Raw genomic sequence first — 22,500 nt, 5'->3', positions numbered from 1 at the left:
ATGCTGCCTGTCCCGCTGAGTTACTCCAGCATTTTGTGCCTATCTTTGACATATCCATGCCTGTTTCATTCAGTGGGAATGTTGCATATGTAGGTGTTTAGTACCCGTAAATGTGATGATGCCTGTTGCACCCTGAGTAGTTTTCCTAAATTCATTGTGTCGACTGCAAGACTCTTGAGTGGAATCTGCTGGAAGGTTCCCAGTTCTTGGTCAGCTCTTGATGCAGATAGAGGAATGCAGTAAAACTGTAAGCAACTTTTCTAAAGGAGGGTCAAGTAAGTTTACAAAGTTGCCATCATGGTGGTCGCAGCGACTGTGGTCTCGTACCAATAATCTCAGCAAAGTTTTATAGAATGATAGCATGAAGCACTGCTGGCTGTTTGACACTGCTGTCTATGTAGAAACTATAGAAGATAGAAATTGAAGAGTATATTACAGGAACAGGCCATTTAGCCCACAGTGTGTTGAACATGATGCCAAGTTAAAGGCGGCACAGCGATAAAGTTGCTGCCTTACCGTGCCAGAGACACGGGTTTGACCCTGACTACGGGCGCTGTCTGTACGGAGTTAGTACTTTCTCCCTGTGACCTCCATGTGGGTTTTCTTTGGGTGATCGGGTTTCCTCCCACACTTCAAATTTGTAGATTGATTGACTTCAATCAGTAAATTGTCGCTACGGTGTAGAATAGAACTAGTGTACGGGGTGATTGTTGGTCGGCGCGGATGATGGGCTCGAGCTTGTTTCCATGTTGTTCCTCTGAAGTAAACTCATCTCTGCTTGCACATGATCCATATCTCTCACCATCCCCCCCCCCCCCCCCCCCCCCCCACGCCCCCCCATTCCCTGCAAATCCATATACATACCAAGAGCCTCTCAAATGCCTCTTATCATATCTGCCTCCACCATCACCCCTGGCAGTATGTTCCAGGCACCCACCCCTCCCCGCTTAAAAATAAACTTGTCCCGCACATCATCTTCATACTTTGACCCTCTCACCTTAAAGCTATGCCCCTTAGTCTTTGACATTTCCACACTGGGTAGAAGATTCTTTCTATCAGGCCTCTCCTCAGCCTCCAGCGCTCTGGAGAAAATAATCCAAGTTTGTTCAACCTCTCCTCTAATCCACGCAGCATTCTGATCAACCTCATCTGCACCTTCAACAAAGTTTTATCAGGCTCCTTTAATCTGTGACGTGACCCTGTAAAGTCAGCTGCTGCCTCCAAATGCTATAGGTCACCTCTTTCATTTCTCATTGTGTTGATTTCAGAATTGAATTTCACTCGGAACAGTCCAAGTGATTGTTTAAAACTTAGCAATGGAATGTATTTTTACGATTGTCATAAAATCATGAGCGGAATAAATCGGGTAGAACACGGAGCCTCTTTTACAGAATGGGTGAATCGAGGGTTTAAGTTGAGGGGAAAAGATTTAATACGAATCTGAGGGGTAACTTTTTCACACAAAGGGTGGTGGGCGCATGGAACGAGCTACCAGAGGAGGCAGTTGAGGCTGGGACTATTGTAATGTTTAAGAAACATTTAGACAGGTACATGGATAGGACAGGTTTAGAGGGATATGGACCAAACGCCGGTAGGTGGGTCTAGTGTAGCTGGGACTTGTTGGCCAGTGCGGGCAAGTTGGGCCGAAGGGCCTGTTTCCACACTGTATCACTCTCTGGCACCCGAGCTCAATGACTTCAGGATTTTGATTCCTTTCCTACAAGTGGAACCAACTCAAACTGGTCTTCTTCTTCTTATTGAGTCCACACGCAAGATTAGAAGTTGTTCAGCCAAAGTTGAACACATTTCTCGGCATCTGCATACAATGGTGTCTGTCTTGTCGCTCCTTATGCGTGGTGGTGGAAAGATTGATGGAAACAGGGCCGCGACCTTGACCCCACTCAAACTGGTGAACAGATATGTTGTAAAAAGTACTCTCAAATTCAAGAGTTAACTTGTTTCACTGCTGCAAGGATCCCTCTTGGAGGTGAAACATAGAAACATAGAAACATAGAAAATAGGTGCAGGAGTAGGCCATTCGGCCCTTCGAGCCTGCACCGCCATTCAATATGATCATGGCTGATCATCCAACTCAGTATCCTGTACCTGCCTTCTCTCCATACCCCCTGATCCCATTAGCCACAAGGGCCACATCTAACTCCCTCTTAAATACAGCCAATGAACTGGCCTCAACTACCTTCTGTGACAGAGAATTCCAGAGATTCACCACTCTCTGTGTGAAAAATGTTTTCCTCATCTAGGTCCTAAAAGATTTCCCCCTTATCCTTAAACTGTGACCCCTTGTTCTGGACTTCCCCAACATCGGAAACAATCTTCCTGCATCTAGCCTGTCCAACCCCTTAAGAATTTTGTAAGTTTCTATAAGATCCCCCCTCAATCTTCTAAATTCTAGCGAGTACAAACCGAGTCTATCCAGTCTTTTTTCATATGAAAGTCCTGACATCCCAGGAATCAGTCTGGTGAACCTTCTCTGTACTCCCTCTATGGCAAGAATGTCTTTCCTCAGATTAGGAGACCAAAACTGTACGCAATACTCCAGGTGTGGTCTCACCAAGACCCTGTACAACTGCAGTAGAACCTCCCTGCTCCTATACTCAAATCCTTTTGCTATGAAAGCTAACATACCATTCACCTTCTTCACTGCCTGCTGCACCTGCATGCCTACTTTTAATGACTGGTGTACCATGACACCCAGGTCTCGTTGCATCTCCCCCTTTCCTAATCGGCCACCATTCAGATAATAGCCTACTTTCCTGTTTTTGCCACCAAAGTGGATAACCTCACATTTATCCACATTATACTGCATCTGCCATGCATTTGCCCACTCACCCAGCCTATCCAAGTCACCTTGCAGCCTCCTAGCATCCTCCACACAGCTAACACTGCCCCCCAGCTTCGTGTCATCCGCAAATTTGGAGATGTTGCATTCAATTCCCTCGTCCAAATCATTAATATATATTGTGAATAGCTGGGGTCCCAGCACTGAGCCTTGCGGTACCCCACTAGTCACTGCCTGCCATTCTGAAAAGGACCCGTTTACTCCTACTCTTTGCTTCCTGTTTGTCAGCCAGTTCTCTATCCACATCAATACTGAACCCCCAATACCGTGTGCTTTAAGTTTGTATACTAATCTCTTATGTGGGACCTTGTCGAAAGCCTTCTGAAAGTCCAGATATAACACATCCACTGGTTCTCCCTTATCCACATCCTCGAAAAATTCTATAAGATTCGTCAGACATGATTTACCTTTCATAAATCCATGCTGACTTTGAAAGAATTTGTGCATTGTGTGGGGAGCAGGAAGTACTTTAAACTGTTACAGAAAATCACTGACAATCTGCTGTCTGGCTCTTTGGAAATCCTGGCCTGCAATGTGATGTTTGCAATGCTCACTTTCCATTCACAGGGGCCCCAGCTCTATTTCAACTACATCGATTCATTAGAAAATGTATTGTAATATTGCTTTACATCTTTACAAGGGGTAAATTAAAGTATGTTGATGGATTAATTTAAGTAATATTCTGAAAATAATCCTGAAAATATGGCAGCACCAAAGCCCTGAACTTGCCAGATCATTGGAGGTTTGACTTTAATTTGATAAACCGTTTACTGCAGTCAACTTTAAACAACAGCAGTGGTACACAGCTAAGTAAACTTTCCATTTAGGCAAGATTTGATAGTCTGTAGTATTTGCTGAAGTCTGAGCCAGTGGTTTTCAACAGATGCTGAGGAATGAATTGATTCATTACCCATTATATTTAGAGTAGGAATGCTGGTATGCTTTATTAGGTAGCTCCGCTCTAAATTCTATAACAAATGAAAACCATATTCTGCTTCCTTTGGACAGGGAACCTATGAAGTTTTGGGTCACCTAACGATCTGGGATGCATAATGTAGGTGGAGTGAAAATAACCCTTTTAATGAAAATGAGAAAGTGCTTGTTATTCTCCGTAACCAAAGTCTTTTTCTTAGCAAGTTGTTGTGGGGAGAGCAAGTATTCTCGTTTGCATTGTAAGATGAACTTCATCGCATAAAACTATTTACAGTTGATTCTCTCAAAAGGAGGTGGTGCTGTAGTGCATATTATGGGCGGCATGGTGGCAAAGTTGTAGTTGCTGCCTTACAGCGCTTTCTTGCAGTTCTGGAGACCCAGGTTCGATCCCAACTACGGGTGCTGTCTGTACGGATTTTGTACGTTCTCCCCGTGACCTGCGTGGGGTTTCTCCAAGATTTCGGTTTCCTCCCACACTCCAAAGACGTACAGGTTTGTAGGTTAATTGGCTTGGTATAAATGTAAATTGTCCCTAGTGTGTGTAGCATTAAGGGCTTGTCCCATTTGGGCGTTATTTGTGTGTTATTTACGCGTCACAACGTCATTTACGCGTCACGACGCCATATCATTTACGCGTCACGCGCGCGTTGTGGCGCGGGGTGAGACGTGGTGGCTTAGGCAGTGATGCACGGTCGCGCGCTGCGCCCCAGTATTTTGGGATTCACAAAATGACACCCAAGTAGGACAGGCCCTTTAGTGTGCGGAGATTGCTGGTTGGCATGGACCCGGTGGGCCGAAGTGCCTGTCTCCACGCTGTATCTCTAAACTAAACTAAATTAACAAAAAAGAACATGAGGGAGATTTAATATCAGAGTTCTTTCCTTCATATTTTAATCTATATATTACTAAAAGTCTGATCTTGACCACTTCCTGTTTTTCTGTTTCATGATTTTAACAAAAACGCTGCCACTTATGGCTGTGATTTCTGGCCATCTTACTCAGAGCCCCCCTCCGCAGCGCAGGACAAGAGGATTTTTCCCATCGATTAATAATAAAAGAGTTATTAATGTTTAAAAAATGTTGAGATTCTCTCTGCTGCCCTTGCTGCTGGGAGGGGGGGAGGGACAATAAAACCCGGAAGTGTTGTGCCTCAGTCAGTCTCTGCAAGAAGGAGGAAGTGAGAGGGTCACGTCTCTCTGAGCTGGGAATAACACTGAACGTCTACTCAACTGTGAGTGCCCTTAATGTGGTTTGAAAATGAAAATGTGGTTGGTTTGAAGTGCTGCACTGCAAATGGTTGTTGGTGGTGGTTACTTTGAAATGCTGCACTGCAAATGGTTGTTGGTGGTGGCCTTGCACCCTGCATGAAGTGGTATGAAACTGTACTTTAATTTGCTTGTCTTGCACCCTGCTTGAAGTGGCATGAAACAGCACTAGCGTTCGGTGGCCCTGCACCCTGCTTGAAGTGGCCGGAAACCGCACTTGAGTTCGGTAGCCCTGCACCCTGCTTGAAGTGGTCGGAAACTGCACTTGAATTCGGTGGCCTTGCACCCTGCTTGAAATGGTAGGGAACTGCATTTGAATTTGGTAGCCTTGCACCCTGCTTGGTGGTATTTCAAGGAATAGCCATGAGTCAACTGCTAGCCCACCAGCCGTGAGTGAGCTGCCAGCACATCAGGCTTGAGTGACTGAGCTGCCATCCCAAGAATCCATTTGGCCCACAATGTCCATACTAGCCCATTCGAAACCAGTCCCTTCAGCCCACAATACCCATACTAGTGCTCCAGAAAGCTCGCCCCCCCCCCCCCCCCCCCCCCCCACTGGCCACCAAAATTGGAATTGGTGGAGAGGTGGAATATTGCGTTGGGGGACCAGCCCTCCCGTGTGAACATGGGACCCAACGGGTCCCACTTAGTCTAGTACTGTATAGTTGCAACAATAGTTGCAAAAATGCTTATGTGTAGTGATACTTGTACTGAAATGTATACGATAATGAATTTCTGTACATTGGTACAAGTGACAAATAAAGTACCATAGTGAGTAATTTTCCTTTTGCAATGGTGATTGTGAATCAGTGATTTATAATACTCCTGGTGTTTATATCATGGAAAGCCTTTCTTTCATTTAAAATTGATTGCCAATTAAACATCATCCATTTTACACACTACGCAGTCTAATCTATACCCTGAGTGTCTGAAGTTCATTGTGAAAAGTCCATCATCGTGCCTGCTTCTAAAAATCCATCATATTCACAAAATAGCTGCAAAACTATATCATGTCTGCGATGTAATATTGGTTGAATAATGCATGTTTTCAAGATTGAGGGAACTGCTACAAAGTGCAATGGAATTGATCTGCTGTAGTATTTGGAAACAGCCTAAATATAAATAACGTAACTGCAGTCATTGTAGAATATACTGCACTTGTTCTCAAAGTTTCTCTTGCTCCAACTCATTTTGTTATTTTGCAAAAATGCTAAAACAAAACGCCCATTTATTTAATCAAGAAACTGTGAATGATACCGGTTTCTCCCAAGGGGGACAGCAGCAAATCATTTTGAATCGCAATAGAGCTTGAAACTTCTCAGGAGGAGTTACTAGCTCTGCTTCCTGGCTTAATGCTTCTTCAGGTCATTACTTGTGTACCGATTAGCTGTGAGATCAATTATTTTACTTTAGTTTAGAGATACGGCGTGGAAACAGGCCCTTCGGCCCACAGAGTCTGTGCTGACCAGCGATCCCCGCACATTAAAGTGATCCAACACTAGGGACAATTTACGCGTATACCTAGCCACTTAACAGACAAACTCTACGTCTTTGGAGTGTGGGATGAAACCAGAGACCCCGGAGAAAACCCACGCAGATCACAGACAGCACCCATAGTCAGGATTGAGCCCGGGTTTCTGGTGCTATAAGGCAGCAACTCTGCTGCTGCGCCACCGTGCAGCTTTAAGACCCTCTATTCTGAGATTAAAATAAGCAATTTGCATCCTTTTATAGAAGTCTTTCTGGAGCATGAGACATGCATGCTTCATTGAGCAGCTTTCCATTGGGTAACAATTCTTTAAAAAAAGACCAGAGTATCGTTTCAAAAATTACCTCTTTATTTTGTCTCTCTGTGGTGAACTACTTTCTTGCACTTGTTAAGTGGAATGGATTTGGTGCAGTAAAGAACTTGATATCTTTACAAAATAAAACATGCATAGGTTGAGACAAACGTTTGTAGCATATTAATGTTTTGATGTGTTTTGGGAAATGTTTGTGGAATTTTGTTCTTCCAGCAGGGAACTAGTTGCTTGTTTCATGTGTAGGAAGGAATACAAGTTGCTTGTTTACACCGAAGATAGACACAAAATGCTGGAGTAACTTAGCATCTCTGGAGAGAAGGTGTGGGTGACGTTTTGGGTTGAGACCCTTCTTCAGACTGAGGTTTTTTTGAAGCAGGTTGGTGCACTTTGGGCGGATAGCTAAAGAGGGAAAAGACGTTTGTCAGATATAACAGGCTAAAAGTATTTTTGTGTTGTAGCTGTCTGTAATCATGTGGGGAATTAAAAACTGCCAGTGAAGCCACCTTGGGCTGTTCTTGTGTGTTATTTGTTGAGTAAAATTGGCAGAAGGCTTGTGGCCTATTCATTTTCAAGGAATAATGAAACCATTACTGTTTTATTAACGTGCCAAATTATTATAGAAAGAAACTTAGGTTCCCTTTACAAGATATGTCAAGATTTTCCGTTTTAACTTATCTACTTGATGGTGGAAATTGTACTTACATAGAAACATAGAAACATAGAAAATAGGTGCAGGAGTAGGCCATTATGATCATGGCTGATCATCCAACTCAGTATCCTGTACCTGTCTTCTCTCCATATCCCCTGATCCCTTTAGCCACAAGGGCCACAACTCCCTCTTAAATATAGCCAATGAACTGGCCTCAACTACCTTCTGTGGCAGAGAATTCCAGAGATTCACCACTGTCTGTGTAAAAAATGTTTTTCTCATCTCAGTCGTAAAATATTTCCCCTTTATCCTTAAACTGTGCCCCTTGTTCTGGACTTCCCCAACATCGGGAACAATCTTCCTGCATCTAGCCTGTCCAACCCCTTAAGAATTTTGTAAGTTTCTATAAGGTCCCCCCTCAATCTTCTAAATTCTAGCGAGTACAAGCCAAGTCTATCCAGTCTTTCTTCATATGAAAGTCCTGACATCCCAGGAATCAGTCTGGTGAACCTTCTCTGTACTCCCTCTATGGCAAGAATGTCCTTCCTCAGATTAGGAGACCAAAACTGTACGCAATACTCCAGATGTGGTCTCACCAAGACCCTGTACAACTGCAGTAGAACCTCCCTGCACCTATACTCAAATCTTTTTGCTATGAATGCTAACATACCATTCGCTTTCTTCACTGCCTGCTGCACCTGCATGCCTACTTTCAATGACTGGTGTACCATGACACCCAGGTCTCGCTGCATCTCCCCTTTTCCTAATTGGCCACCATTCAGTTAATAGTCTACTTTCCTGTTTTTGCCACCAAAGTGGATAACCTCACATTTATCCACATTAAACTGCATCTGCCAAGCATTTGCCCACTCACCCAGCCTATCCAAGTCACCTTGCAGCCTCCTAGCATCCTCCTCACAGCTAACACTGCCCCCCAGCTTCATGTCATCTGCAAACTTGGAGATTTTGCATTCAATTCCCTCGTCCAAATCATTAATATATATTGTAAATAGCTGGGGTCCCAGTACTGAGCCTTGCGGTACCCCACTAGTCACTGCCTGCCATTGTGAAAAGGACCCGTTTACTCCTACTCTTTACTTCCTGTCTGCCAGCCAGTTCTCTATCCACATCAATACTGAACCCCCAATACCGTGTGCTTTAAGTTTGTATACTAATCTCTTATGTGGGACCTTGTCGAAAGCCTTCTGAAAGTCCAGATATAACACATCCACTGGTTCTCCCTTATCCACTCTACTAGTTACATCCTCGAAAAATTCTATAAGATTCGTCAGACATGATTTACCTTTCATAAATCCATGCTGACTTTGTCCAATGATTTCACCACTTTCCAAATGTGCTGCTATCCCATCTTTAATAACTGACTCTAGCAGTTTCCCCACTACCGATGTTAGACTAACTGGTCTGCACTTCCCCATTTTCTCTCTCCCTCCCTTTTTAAAAAGTGGGGTTACATTAGCTACCCTCCAATCCTCAGGAACTACTCCAGAATCTACTCGAGAAACTAATGCATCCACTATTTCTGGGGATACTTCCTTAAGTACTCTGGGATGCAGCCTGGGGATTTATCGGCCTTTAATCCATTCAATTTACCTAACACCACTTCCCGGCTAACCTGGATTTCACTCAGTTCCTCCATCTCATTTGACCCCCGGTCCCCTGCTATTTTCAGCAGATTATATAAGTCTTCCTTAGTGAAAACAGAACCAAAGTAGTTATTCAATTGGTCTGCCATGTCCTTGTTCTCTATGATCAATTCACCTGTTTCTGACTGCAAGGGACCTACATTTGTTTTAACTAATCTCTTTCTCTTCACATATCTATAAAAACCTTTGCAGTCAGTTTTTATGTTCCCTGCCAGTTTTCTTTCATAATCTATTTTCCCTTTCCTAATTAAGCCCTTTGTCCTCCTCTGCTGGACTCTGAATTTCTCCCAGTCCTCTGGTAGGCTGCTTTTTTGGCTAATTTGTATGCTTCATCTTTTGTTTTGATACTATCCCTGATTTCCCTTGTTATCCACGGATGCACTACCTTCCCTGATTTATTCTTTTGCCAAACTGGGGTGAACAATTGTTGTAGTTCATCCATGCAGCCTTTAAATGCCTTCCATTGCATATGCACCGTCAACCCTTTAAGAATCAATTGCCAGTCTATCTTGGCCAATTCACGTCTCATACCCTCAAAGTTACCTTTCTTTAAGTTCAAAACCCTTGTTTCTGAATTAATTATGTCACTCTCCATCCTAATGAAGAACTCAACCATATTATGGTCATTCTTGCCCAAGGGGCCACGTACAACAAGACTGCTAACTAACCCTTCCTCATTACTCAATACCCAGTCTAGAATAACCTGCTCTCTCGTTGGTTCCTCTACATGTTGGTTTAGAAAATTATCCCACATACATTCCAAGAAATCCTCTACTTGTACTACTGTTGTGCTTTTAACTTCTTATTTGGTAACCGGATTCTTCCTTTAAAGGTAACCATAAAATAGCAAAGTTCACATTCTCCAATAATGTCATGATTATTAGTAAACTTAATATATTTAAAAATATATTTCTATCCTCATTCGGATAAAAGCTTAATATATTCCCAATGATATGTTGATCCAAGGTAGACAAAAGTGCTGGAGAAACTCAGCGGGTGCAGCAGCATCTATGGAGCGAAGGAAATAGGCAACGTTTCGGGCCGAAACCCTTCTTCGAGCCAAAACCCTGAAGAAGGGAAAGGGGAGTTAGAAACACGGTGGGTGGGAGGACTGTGGGAAGGGTAATAAATCTGATGAGCAATATTCCTCTGTGAGGAAGGAGAAACTGGCATGAGAGAATGAACATTGTCGATGCCTAATTATCAAAGCTAACGTGAATGTTGCTTTATTGAGCTATTGAAGTCTAAAGTACTTGTTTATTTTGGGTATCATAACAAAAAATTAATGAAAAACGAATAATTTTCGCTTTTGCAAGTTGTTTACAGGGTGCAGGGAGTTTGACCTGGGTCGGTAGTTCACATTTTAACATTCCAAAGGAAGCGTAAATAAAAGCCCCCACTACATTCTAAATATTTGCTAAATCACTACTACTTGAGGAAAATGTGCAAAGACTGTTGCTTGGTGATTTTCTTGGACGTTGCTGCGTTTCGGCTGGTTTTGGAGCAAGTGCCGTACGCCAGCTGTTTCATTGTTGCGTTCCGTTTGACAGGCAAGAGACCGAGTCTTCATGTCAGATTGGCTCCACATATCTGTACGATCAGTGGCTGCATCACCTCCCTTTTTGAATTGCGTAGCTGGTTCTAGATGGTGTTAGTTTTTCATTAAATAAAAAAGTTGGGTTAGGTCTAGTTAATAATAATAAATTTTATTTATGGGCGCCTTTCAAGACTCTCAAGGACACCTTACAAAATTTAGTAAACAGAATACAAAACATGTAAGCGGAATGAAACAAAACAAAAAATAACGACAAAAAAAATAATTAATAAATAGTAAAGACATCAACAATACACAATTCAAAGACACAATTCAAAGAGAGAGCAGCGGCACCTAATCGCGCCAGAGTTCACTCTCGCTTCCGGCAGCCATCTTGGAAACGGAACAATAAGGATCTTTAACATAGAAACATCCCTCCACAATGGTTACCATTATGGGGGAAGGCACAATGTCCAGTCCCCATCCCCAGTTCACCCATAGTCGGGCCAATTGAGGCCTCCACAGTTGCCTCTATGGAGGACCGATGTTCCAGGCCGTTCTCGCCGGGAGATGGTGCTCCGGCGTCGGGAGAGTCCTCTCAGCGGCTAGGGACACCTGGAACGGCCGCTTCCTTACCGGAGACCGCGGCTTCCGAAGCCAACAAGGCCGCGACGGCTGGAGCTCCACCACTGGCGATCTCATCGAGAGATCCCAGGCTCCAGATGTTGAAGTCAGCGCCGCCGCCCGCAGCTGCCCGCTCCGCAGACCCGCAGCTCCGTGATGTTTTTATCGGCGGTCTTCAGCTCACCGGAGCTCCAGCGCGGCGACCCAGGCAAAGGCATCGCCCCCGCCTGGGTCGCCCGCCCGCCTAGTTGATGCAAGGGTGCAGTGCTTCTGAACTTTAAAGGGAAAGCAGTAACAATTTTAATCCACAACGTATAACAAATTGACACCTGAGTGTGCAGGGAGAAATCGTTTTTTTTAAACCTTTTTTTAAGGTAAAGAAGCTGAAATAATTGTTGAAGGTAAAAATGCAAAATAATGTTATGTACTTTTGTGGGGAGCTGGCTGATCCAATTTGGCTGTGTGGACGAGATGGAACTTTCTATATGTTTTTGATATCTGGTCGATATTTCTACTTACTACTAGAATGATGACCTTCAGAGGGGACTTTACATATTAGTTAGGAAAGTCAGATTTGAACATAAAATGCACCGAATACGTTCCTGGAATGAGGGGGCTCTTTTACAAACTGAGATGAGGAAGAACTTCTTCACCCAGAGGGTGGTTAATTTATGGAATTCACTGCCCCAGGGAGCAGTGGAAGCAGAACTTTAAATATATTTAAGACTAAAATAGATGGTTTTTAGCTGCCCAAGGGGATAAGGGGCTACGGGGAGAGGGCAGGGATATGGACCTAGGTATGGTTAGTATAGTAAGACCTGAGTGATCTCCTGGGACAGTGTCGATCGCCTAGATTGGGGTCGGAGAGGAATTTCCCGGATTTTTTTTCCCGAATTGGACCTGGGTTTTTATCCGTTTTTTGCCTCCCCCAGGAGATCATGAGGTTTTTGGGGTGGAGAGGGTGATAGCGGTATAAAGGGAGGGTAGTGTCTTGTGTTCTGTGTCTTGTGTCTACTGTTTGTGGGTAAGTGTGTCTGTTTAGTGTTCAGCCATGAGCGAATGGCGGTGCGGGCTCGACGGACCTGGTGGTCTACTCTCGCACCTACTTCTATGTTCAATGTAAAGGAGATGGATTTCAAGATCAGCTTGTTGCGTAAACAAATGTGAAGGTCGAGTACTCTGAAACAAAAAGGTTAGTTTATAATTTGTAGGAAGGAAGTGCAGATGCTGGTTTAAACCGAAGATAGACACACAATGCTGGAGTAACTCAGCGGGACAGACAGCATCTCTGGAGTGGACGGGTGGCACCGCGAGCAAGCAGTTTTTGTTTTTAGTATGTCTAAAATTGTGTTTAAGTGTGTTTTAGTGTGTGTGTGGGGGGGGGGGGGGGGGGGGGTGCGGGAATTGGGGGAAACATTTTTAGTCACTTACCTCGGTGGAATGCGACTTTTCTCCTGGTTGCATTTCGTGGCCCAACAACTTGGATTGTTGCGGCCTTTCCCGGAGTCGGGTCCAGAGCGTCAGCAGCGGGCGCAGCGCGAACTTTCCATCGCGGAGCCGGGCGATCCCTTGCCGGGGATCGCTAGAAGAAGTGCTCCGCGGACTACAACATCCTGAAGCCGCGGTCTGCCGAGCTTCTAGCCGTGGGCACGGCGTGGACTTTAAGAGCTCCGACCGCCGGTCTGCAGCCTATAACATACTGAAGCCGCGGTCTCCGTTTGGAAGCGTCCGATTCGGAACTTCGAGTGTCTGTCCGTCCCGACGTTGGAGTTTCGAGCATCCCGACGAGAGGGCCTGTACATCGGGCCATCCGTAGCGGCGACTGCGGAGGGTTCATGGCCCTGACCACGGATGAACAAAGGAGGAAGACTGACAAAGTTATTGCCTTCCACAACAGTGAAGAATGTTGATTCCACTGTGGTGGATCTTCATGTTAGATTCTATTGTGTATTGTACTCTTTTGTTTGTATGGCTGCATGGTAAATCAAAGTCCACTGAACACTAATTGGTGCATGTGGCAATAAATGTGAACTTAAACTTGAGAGAAGGAATGGGTGACGTTTCGGTTGGGATCCTTCTTCAGGCTGCCTGTCCCGTTGAGTTACTCCAGCATTTTGTGCCTATTTTCAGTTTATAATTTCGTAGTAAAGAGGATACTATGGAAGGGTGACTAAAAGACAACAGAATCTAACAGCTGTAATCAGGCAACTGAACCATCCTATCACCAACTAGAGAGCAGTCCTGACCAACCATCTACCTCATTGGTGACCTTTGTACTATCTATAATCTGACTTTACTGGGCTTTAACTTGCATCAAACTTTATTCCCTTTATCCTGTACACTTACAAAATTCTTAAGGGGTAGGACAGGCTAGATGCAGGAAGATTATTCCCGATGTTGGGGAAGTTCAGAACTAAGGGTCACAGTTTAAGGATAAGTGGCAAATCATTTAGGACCGAGTTGAGAAAAACATTTTTCACACAGAGAGTGGTGAATCTGTGGAATTCTCTGCCACAGAAGGTAGTTGAGGCCAGTTCATTGGCTATAGGGAGGTTTCACGGCAGTCGGGTCATGACCCATGACCCGTATTGTTGCTAAGCTACTCCAAGTGGATTACACGCGATGAACTGCAGGTAGGCATTTACCATTGCTCCCAGCGTAGCGGGCCCGTTAAAACCCGCTGAAATTGTCAATTTTTGCGCTGTAAATAATTATGGAAATCGCGATAAGCGTGTGAGACATTTAGCATACTTCAGAATTCCAAAAGTGAGGAGAAATGACGGTAGAGAAGCGAGAGCTGAAGGGACAACAACAGCCAGAGTGCTTGGCGAACATTGGCCGTTTGCTCACTGCATTTCATCAACTAAGGCATTATTTGTGTTTTTTCTTGATTCCTTTGGCATCTAAAAAGTTTCAGAAGTGAAAAATCTGGCTGTAATTTTTTTTAATCGCCCATGGTTCTCGTGGGTTTTGCATACAAAATGAAAACGCATCTGAAGAAAAATTTACAGCCAGATTTATCACTTCTGAGACTTTTTAGATACCAAAGGAATCAAGAAAAAACACAAATAATGCCTTACTTGATAAAATGCAGTGAGCAAACGCGATAATTCCCAATATTTTCAATGTTTACCAAGCACTTTAGCTGCTGTTGTCCCTTCAGTTCTCGCTTTTCTATACCTTCATTTCGCTTCACGTTTGGAATTCTGAAGATGGGTACATGTCTCTCACACTTACCCCGACTCCCACAATTTTTTCAGCGCAAAAATTCAACATTTTGGCGGTTTTTAACAGGTAGGAAAGTACGCGTTTCTAGCATTAATAACATATACCGGAAGTGACAGATGTCTTCCAGTTGGATTTAGCAGCTCCGTGCGTCGAGCCCTATGACCCAGTGACCTTTTGTGCAACCCCCCTATATTTAAGAGGTAGTTAGATGTGGCCCTTGTGGCTAAAGGGATCAGGGGGTATGGAGAGAAGGCAGGGATGGGATACTGAGTTGGATGATCAGCCATGATCATATTGAATGGCGGTGCAGGCTCGAAGGGCCGAATGGCCTACTCCTGCACCTATTTTCTATGTTTCTATGTATCTGTTCACCAAAGACGGCTCGATTGTAATCCATCTTATAGTCTTTCCACTGACTGGATAGCACGCACATGTGACAATAAAACAAAACTAAACAGCCATTGCAAAATGTGTACGAAGGAACTGCAGATGCTGGTTTAAACCGAAGACTGACACAAAAAGCTGGAGTAACTCGGGTCTTGACCCGAGACGTCACCCATTACTTCTCTCCAGAAATTCTGCCTGTCCTGCTGAGATACTCCAGCTCTCTGCATCTATCTTTAGTCATTGCAAAAGCCTGCTTTGGCCAGAGCAGGTGATGTGCATATATTTATTTGGGAGTTAATTTTCTGGATATGGTGTCCAATGAAGCGTTGCACAGCCGTGGGTGTCACTGTGCATCTCCAGGGAATAGTACTGGCATGGTTGTTCGCATGGAAGCCCAGGCAACAACCTGTGAACTTCCTGATCGCTTTTACAATATGTCCCTGTTGTAAAACACACACAAACAGTGCAATGTACAATTACATTCCTGGCCTATTATTTGGCAAAGTACATGTAATAAAACAGCCACAATAAGTGTGTAAAACTGTTGTGTTGCACTGTCAGAATATCATAAAACATTTTTTTAATGTAAAATCTGAATTAAATATGAAAGTTTATTTGAAAGTTTAATTTGCTATATGGAGGTTTCTTGCAATTATTGCATTTGCATCTTAATAATGACATAGTTTGAGATGTTCTTCGGCATTTTCACTGTATCCCCTGAGATTTGGCTGCACTGTGGATGTAAACTTAAAGATGATTTCATCTTTGATACGAAAATATTAGAGACCGCTGTAAGCATTTTACTCACCTCTGATGTGAAAGGAAAGGAGTTGTTACTATCAGTGTTCATCTTTGCTCAGCTCTTTTATTTAAGCCAGATAATCTGTTGTGCACATCTATAATAGTTCAGAAATAGGACCTGCTGCTAACTCGTTACATGATTTGTGCCAAATAATAACCAAACTATGGTAGGAAGGAACTGCAGATGCTGGTTTATATTGAAGAAAGACACAAAGTGCTGGAGTAACTCCACCTGATCCGTGAAATAATGGGCCTGTCCCACTTACGCAATATTGTAAGCGACAACATGTGATTGCCGAAAAATTTTCAACATGTTGAATATTTTTTGCCAACAGTGGCGACAATTTGGGCTGTCGTAGGTTGTGGCCAGGTGCTGACTTTGGTGAATTCCATTGTCCTAGTCGCTGGCAGTCGCCTAAGTGGGGCAGGCCCATTACACCAGTATTTTGTGACTATCTTCAGTAACCAAACTTCAGATAGACAGAAAATGCTGTAGCAATTCAGCAGGTCAGGCAGCATCCCCAGAGAAAATGGATAGGTGACGTTTCAGTCGGAACCCTTTCTCAGACTTGTTCACTTTGGTACAAGCCAGCATCTGCAGTTCCTTGTTTCATATGGATGCAGGGAAGAATGAAACGGGAGAATTAGTGGTGAGGGTTGTCCTGAATATTTTTGTTTGTTGTTGAGCCAGGGCCCACTTCATCAATGGAGAATCAGAAATGTAATTACAATGTGTGTTTTTGTTTTAGACATAGAACCATAGAAACATAGAAAATAGGTGCAGGAGGAGGCCATTCGACCCTTCGAGCTAGCACCGTCATTCATTGTGATCATGGCTGATCGTCCCCAATCAATAACCCGTGCCTGCCTTCTCCCCATATCACTTGACTCCACTAGCCCCTAGAGCTCTATCTAACTCTCTCTTAAATCCATCCAGTGACTTGGCCTCCACTGCCCTCTGTGGCAGGGAATTCCACAAATTCACAATTCTCTGGGTTGATTTTTTTTTCTCACCTCAGTCTTAAATGGCCTCCCATTTATTCTGAGACTGTGGCCCCTGGTTATGGAGTCACCTAACATTGGGAACATTTTTCCTGCATCTAGCTTGTCCAGTCCTTTTATAATTTTATGTTTCTATGAGAACTCCCCCCCCCCCCCCCCATCCTTCTAAACTCCAGTGAATACATGCCTAGTCTTTTCAATCTTTCCTCATATGACAGTCCCGCCATCCCAGGGATCAACCTTGTGAACCTACGCTGCCCTGCCTCAATCACAAGGATGTCCTTCCTCAAATTAGGAGACCAAAACTGTACACAATACTCCAGATGTGGTCTCACCAGAGCCCTATACAACTGCAGAAGAACCTCTTTACTCCTATACTGAAATCCTCTTGTTATGAAGGCCAACATTGCATTAGCTTTCTTCACTGCCTGCTGTACCTGCACGCCAACTTTCAATGACAGTTTTAGATACACTCCTGTGTCTGGAAAGTTTGGCCCTGTTGATGAATGTTTATTTCGGATAAATTATCCTGTGAATCTCCAACCGTATAGGAATAATAACATCTGCAAATAAGCTACTGGGATGTCTGTGTGCATTCAGTGTTCTGTGTTTTATTTTATCCATACAATACAATACAATACAATGCCTTTTATTTGTTATTTGAATCTCACATTTTTTGCTGTGGCCTGTTGGGGAGATGGCGCCCGCATAGCGGACAAAAACAGACTGGACAAGCTGATCAGGAAGGCTGGCTCAGTGGTCGGGGCTGAGCAACGAACGGTCCAGCAGGTGGCAGAGGCCAGAACTCTGAACAAACTGGGTTCAATAATGACCAACCCCACTCACCCACTCCATGCCCTGAAGGTGATCAAGAGCAGCATCTTCAGTCAGAGACTGATTGCACCAATGTGCAAAACTGAGAGACATAGGAAGTCTTGTATACCAGCTGCTATAAGGTTATATAATGCGCATAAATAACTGCACTTTTTTTCATTCATTGTATTTTAACTTGTATTTTAACTTGTATTTTAACTTGTATTTTAACTTGTATTTTAACTTGTTAAGTATGGAAGCTATTTGAGGAAATGTGTGGTGTTATGTCTGTCTTGAAGCTGTCGTGGCACTGTAATTTCCTGTAAAGGATTATTAAAGGTATAATCAATCAATCAATCAACATTAGGTTCAAATGAAATTTGGTTTCTGCAGCCATACAAAAAAAGAACCAAGACACACACCAACACAATTCAATTCACATAAACATCCATCACAGTGAGTCCTTCCTGATGGAAGGCAAAAACTTGTCTCTCCCCTGCTCAACATGGAGGGTTATGGCAGGGGGCCTGCAGAAGGAAAAAGGGAAGATCTCCCAAGTTTCAATGGAGCTCACTTTCTGACAGGTAGTTTCATTGATAATTTACCTTGAATCAACCTGAGATTCCAAAAATGAGAAATACTTGTCCCTTGTTCCCTTGGAAAGTTTATTGATATAAATGACGTTATTTGTAGTTTAATTGGAATTGATTGGCAATAGATACTCAGACTGAGCTCGGTAAACTTCCATGCACCAATCTCTTGCTTGTGAAACAACAGATCTATGGATCGCTCGGGATGGATGCTGCCTCTTTAGTCAAAAGGTGGTGAATCTGTGGAATTCTTTGCCACAGAAGGCTGTGGAGGCCAAGTGGACGGATATTTTTTAAGGCAGAGATAGATAGATTCTTGATTAGTACGGGTGTCGGGGGTTATGGGGAGAAGGCATGAGAATGGGGTTCGGAGGGAGAGATAGAGCAGCCATGATTGAATGGCGGAGTAGACTTGATGGGCCGAATGGCCTAATTCTGCTCCTATCACTTATGAACATGAACCAGAAGCCCTGGATGAAACTTGTAATCTGCAAAGGGTTAGTTCTGTGGTGATCCCGTATTGTATACTAAGTCCAGTATGACTTGATGGGCTGAATGGTGTAATTCTGCTCCTATCACTTATGACCTGCTGAGTTACTCCAGCATTTTGTGTCCATCTGATCTAGCTCAGCCAGGTGTAAATGGCTGCTGCAAACACTGTTGCGTGTTGCAATGTCAGTAAACTCTTTGCACCACTGAAGAATGCACTCTAATGTAAGTGGACGTCTCAGAGATAATATCAAAGTTAAATTAACCAGATACTAGTCCAAAAATCTTATTGAAACATATAAAAATTTTAAGGGTTTGGACACGCTAGAGGCAGGAAACATGTTCCCAATGTTGGGGGAGTCCAGAACCAGGGGCCACAGTTTAAGAATAAGGGTAGGCCATTTAGAACAGAGATGAGGAAACATTTTTTCACACAGTTGTGAGTCTGTGGAATTCTCTGCCTCAGAGGGCGGTGGAGGCTGGTTCTCTGGATACTTTCAAGAGAGAGTAGATAGAGCTCTTAGGGATAGCGGAGTTAAAGGATTTGGAGGGAGGGCAGGAACGGAGTACTGATTGTGGATGATCAGCCATGATCACATTGAATGGCAGTGCTGGCTCAAAGGACCAAATGGCCTACTCCTGCACCTATTGTCTATTGCCTATTGTCTACAAACTAGCCACCTACTTGAGATTGCAGGTTTTACACAGAAAGGACGTTCATATTCATCTTTGTATCAATGGAGATTACTTTTTCAAAATGTGTCAATGTGTTGGGAAAGGCTTGGATAGCTTGGATGTGGAGAGGGTGTTTCTGCTAGTGGGATAGTCTAGGACTAGAGGTCATAGCCTCAGAATTAAAGGATGTTCCTTTAGGAAGGAGATGAGGAGGGATGTCTTTAGTCAAGAGGATGATGAATCTGTTGAAATCTTTGCCACAGAAGGGTGTGGAGGCCAAGTCAATGGGTATATTTAAGGCAGACATGTATAGATTCTTGATTATTATGGGTGTCAGGTGTTGTGGGGAGAAGGCAGGAGAATGGGGTTAGGAGGGAGAGATAGATCAGCCATGATTGAATGGCGGAATAGACTTGATGGGCCGAATGGCCTAATTCTGCTACTGTCATTTGAAATGCAATATAACTGTGGTTGAAGATAGACACAAAAAGCTGGAGTAACTCAGCGGGCCAGGCAGCATCTCTGGAGAGAAGGAATGGGTGGCGTTTTGGGTTGAGACCCTTCTTCAGACTGAGAGTCGGGGGAGAGGGAGACTAGAGATATGGAAGAGTAAGGTGTGAAAACAACAGATCAAAGCTGACGTTGATCAAGGAACGGCTATCATTGTCACCTGTTCATTGTTAGCTGAGAGGCAGGTGACAGTGAGGCTTGTATCACAGTATCTTTATTCCTCCAAACCTTGAAAATCGAACAACTACTGTTTTGATTATTTGAAGTTATTGTTTGTGCTGTGTGTGAAATTACCGAAAGATCTTTTGTTTTCTTTGTTGTCTACAGATGTCGCTTAAAGTTAACCAAAATGAATCGATTGGTTTGGGAGAGCAGCAATTTCAACAGTTCTGTAAATTGTTCATTCAACATTCAGACAAAATCTCCAATGGCTGGGAGTGGAGGCAAAAGGTAGGCTGGAAGTTGGCATTCTTCAATTAAATTGGATCAGGCATAAAACTTGGAAAAATCCAAACTATTTTCATTCCCTTCAAATTTTCGATTTTTATAATCATTAATTTTTTCTTCCACTTCTTAGTTTGGGTTTCAACGGGACCACTTGGCTTGAGACCGTGTCACTACCTTAGTCCAATGGTGCAATGGGAACACTTAGCAAGTTATGAGACATCAAGATAGATGCAAATTGCTGGAGTACCTCAGTGGGACAGGCAACATCACTGGAGAGAAGGACTAGGTGACATTTCTGGAGTCTTTTGTCTCTTCAAGTACAGTGACCTGAAACGTCACCCATTCCTGGTATCCAGAGATGCTGCCTGTCCCGCTGAGTTACTCCAACATTTTGTGTCTGTCTTCAGTGTAAACCAGCATCTGCAGTTCCTTCCCGATACATCAAGGCAGTATTTGGCCAAGTGTGGTCTCAATGAGCCCTGGTAAAACTGAAGTTAACAAGTTTCAACCAATGACTTAATGAGGCCCAATTGGAACTGCATTGTACATGGATTGAAGATGGAATACATCATGCAGTTCTGGATGGGATGCAGAAGACCTTTACACTGATGGTCACAGATCTGGAAATCCGTAGTTATAAGGGGAGAGCAACCAGGCTGTTGCAAGAAAGGAAACTGAAGGAAGATGTAAGTGGTACAAAATGTGCAAGGCTGCTACAGTGTGAGAATGAATGATCTTTTTCTTGAGAAAAAGGCATTGACAACTTGGAAGCTTAGACTGTAATGAACTGGTAAAAAGCTTGGAGGTAATTTGAGGGGGGGTTGGATTTCTCATGCTGAGTATTGTGGGTCTAGTCTCTGGCTAAAAAGGAATAGAAACCCTTGCCAAATTGGAAAGATGCCAGATTAGCACAAAGCACCATAATCTACAAAGCTACTGACCAAGGGAAGTGCAGTGTTCAAACCACTCATGAAATTAGCAGCACACAAAGTGAAGTGACCACAAAACAAATCGCTGGAGGAACTTGGTGAGTTTGACAATTCTGCCACCAACCCCCATCCCCACTCCGCAGTGAAGAAAGCTAATGTTGGCCTTCATAACAAGAGGATTTCAGTATAGGAGTAAAGAGGTTCTTCTGCAGTTGTATAGGGCTCTGGTGAGACCACATCTGGAATATGAAGAAAGACTGGATAGACTCGGCTTGTACTCTCGCTAGAATTTAGAAGATTGAGGGGGGATCTTATAGAAACTTACAAAATTCTTAAGGGGTTGGACAGGCTAGATGCTGAAAGATTGTTCCCGATGTTGGGGAAGTCCAGAACAAGGGGGGTCACAGTTTAAGGATAAGGGGGAAATCTTTTAGGACCGAGATGAGGAAAACATTTTTCACACAGAGAGTGGTGAATCTCTGGAATTCTCTGCCACAGAAGGTAGTTGAGGCCAGTTCATTGGCTATATTTAAGAGGGAGTTAGATGTGGCCCTTGTGGCTAAAGGGATCAGGGGGTATGGAGAGAAGGCAGGTACAGGATACTGAGTTGGATGATCAGCCATGATCATATTGAATGGCGGTGCAGGCTCGAAGGTCCGAATGGCCTCCTCCTGCACCTATTTTCTATGTTTCTATGTATTGTGTACAGTTTTGGTCTCCTAATTTGAGGAAGGACATCCTTGTGATTGAGGCAGTGCAGCATGGGTTCACGAGATTGATCCCTGGGATGGCGGGACTGTCATATGAGGAAAGTTTGAAAAGACTAGGCTTGTATTCACTGGAGTTTAGAAGGATGAGGGGGATCTTATAGAAAGACATAAAATTATAAAAGGACTGGACAAGCTAGATGCAGGAAAAATGTTCCCAATGTGGCCACAGGGGCCACAGTCTTAGAATAAAGGGGAGGTCATTTAAGACTGAGGTGAGAAAAAACTTTTTCACCTAGAGAGTTGTGAATTTATGGAATTCCCTGCCACAGAGGGCAGTGGAGGCCAAGTCACTGGATGGATTTAAGAGAGAGTTAGATAGAGCTCTAGGGGCTAGTGGAGTCAAGGGATATGGGGAGAAGGCAGGCACGGGTTATTGATAGGGGACGATCAGCCATGATCACAATGAATGGCGGTGCTGGCTCGAAGGTCCGAATGGCCTCCTCCTGCACCCATTTTCTATGTTTCTATGATTGAGATCCATATGACACATGTTTATTTTTCACAGGAGCTCAATGAAGGATACATGGT

The 22,500-nt window shown here is 43.7% G+C and overlaps 1 protein-coding gene across 4 annotated transcripts in view; it reads left to right on the top strand.

Moving 5' to 3' along the window:
• The window catches only part of atg10 (autophagy related 10), a 274,076-nt gene that overhangs the window by 15,992 nt on the left and 235,584 nt on the right, over positions 1-22,500 (top strand). For 3 of the 4 annotated variants that reach the window (XM_033017222.1, XM_033017221.1, XM_033017223.1), the window contains exon 2: positions 20,154-20,276. In XM_033017222.1, the coding sequence (XP_032873113.1) occupies positions 20,154-20,276 (123 nt within the window). Of the gene's footprint in view, positions 1-230; positions 276-20,153; positions 20,277-22,500 lie in introns of those variants that run through there. The other variant, XM_033017224.1, reaches the window with a different exon arrangement.

The sequence above is a fragment of the Amblyraja radiata genome, chromosome 3 (assembly GCF_010909765.2).
Source record: "Amblyraja radiata isolate CabotCenter1 chromosome 3, sAmbRad1.1.pri, whole genome shotgun sequence".
In the NCBI taxonomy this organism is placed as follows: domain Eukaryota; kingdom Metazoa; phylum Chordata; class Chondrichthyes; order Rajiformes; family Rajidae; genus Amblyraja; species Amblyraja radiata.
This window is presented reverse-complemented; position numbering and strand designations above follow the sequence as displayed.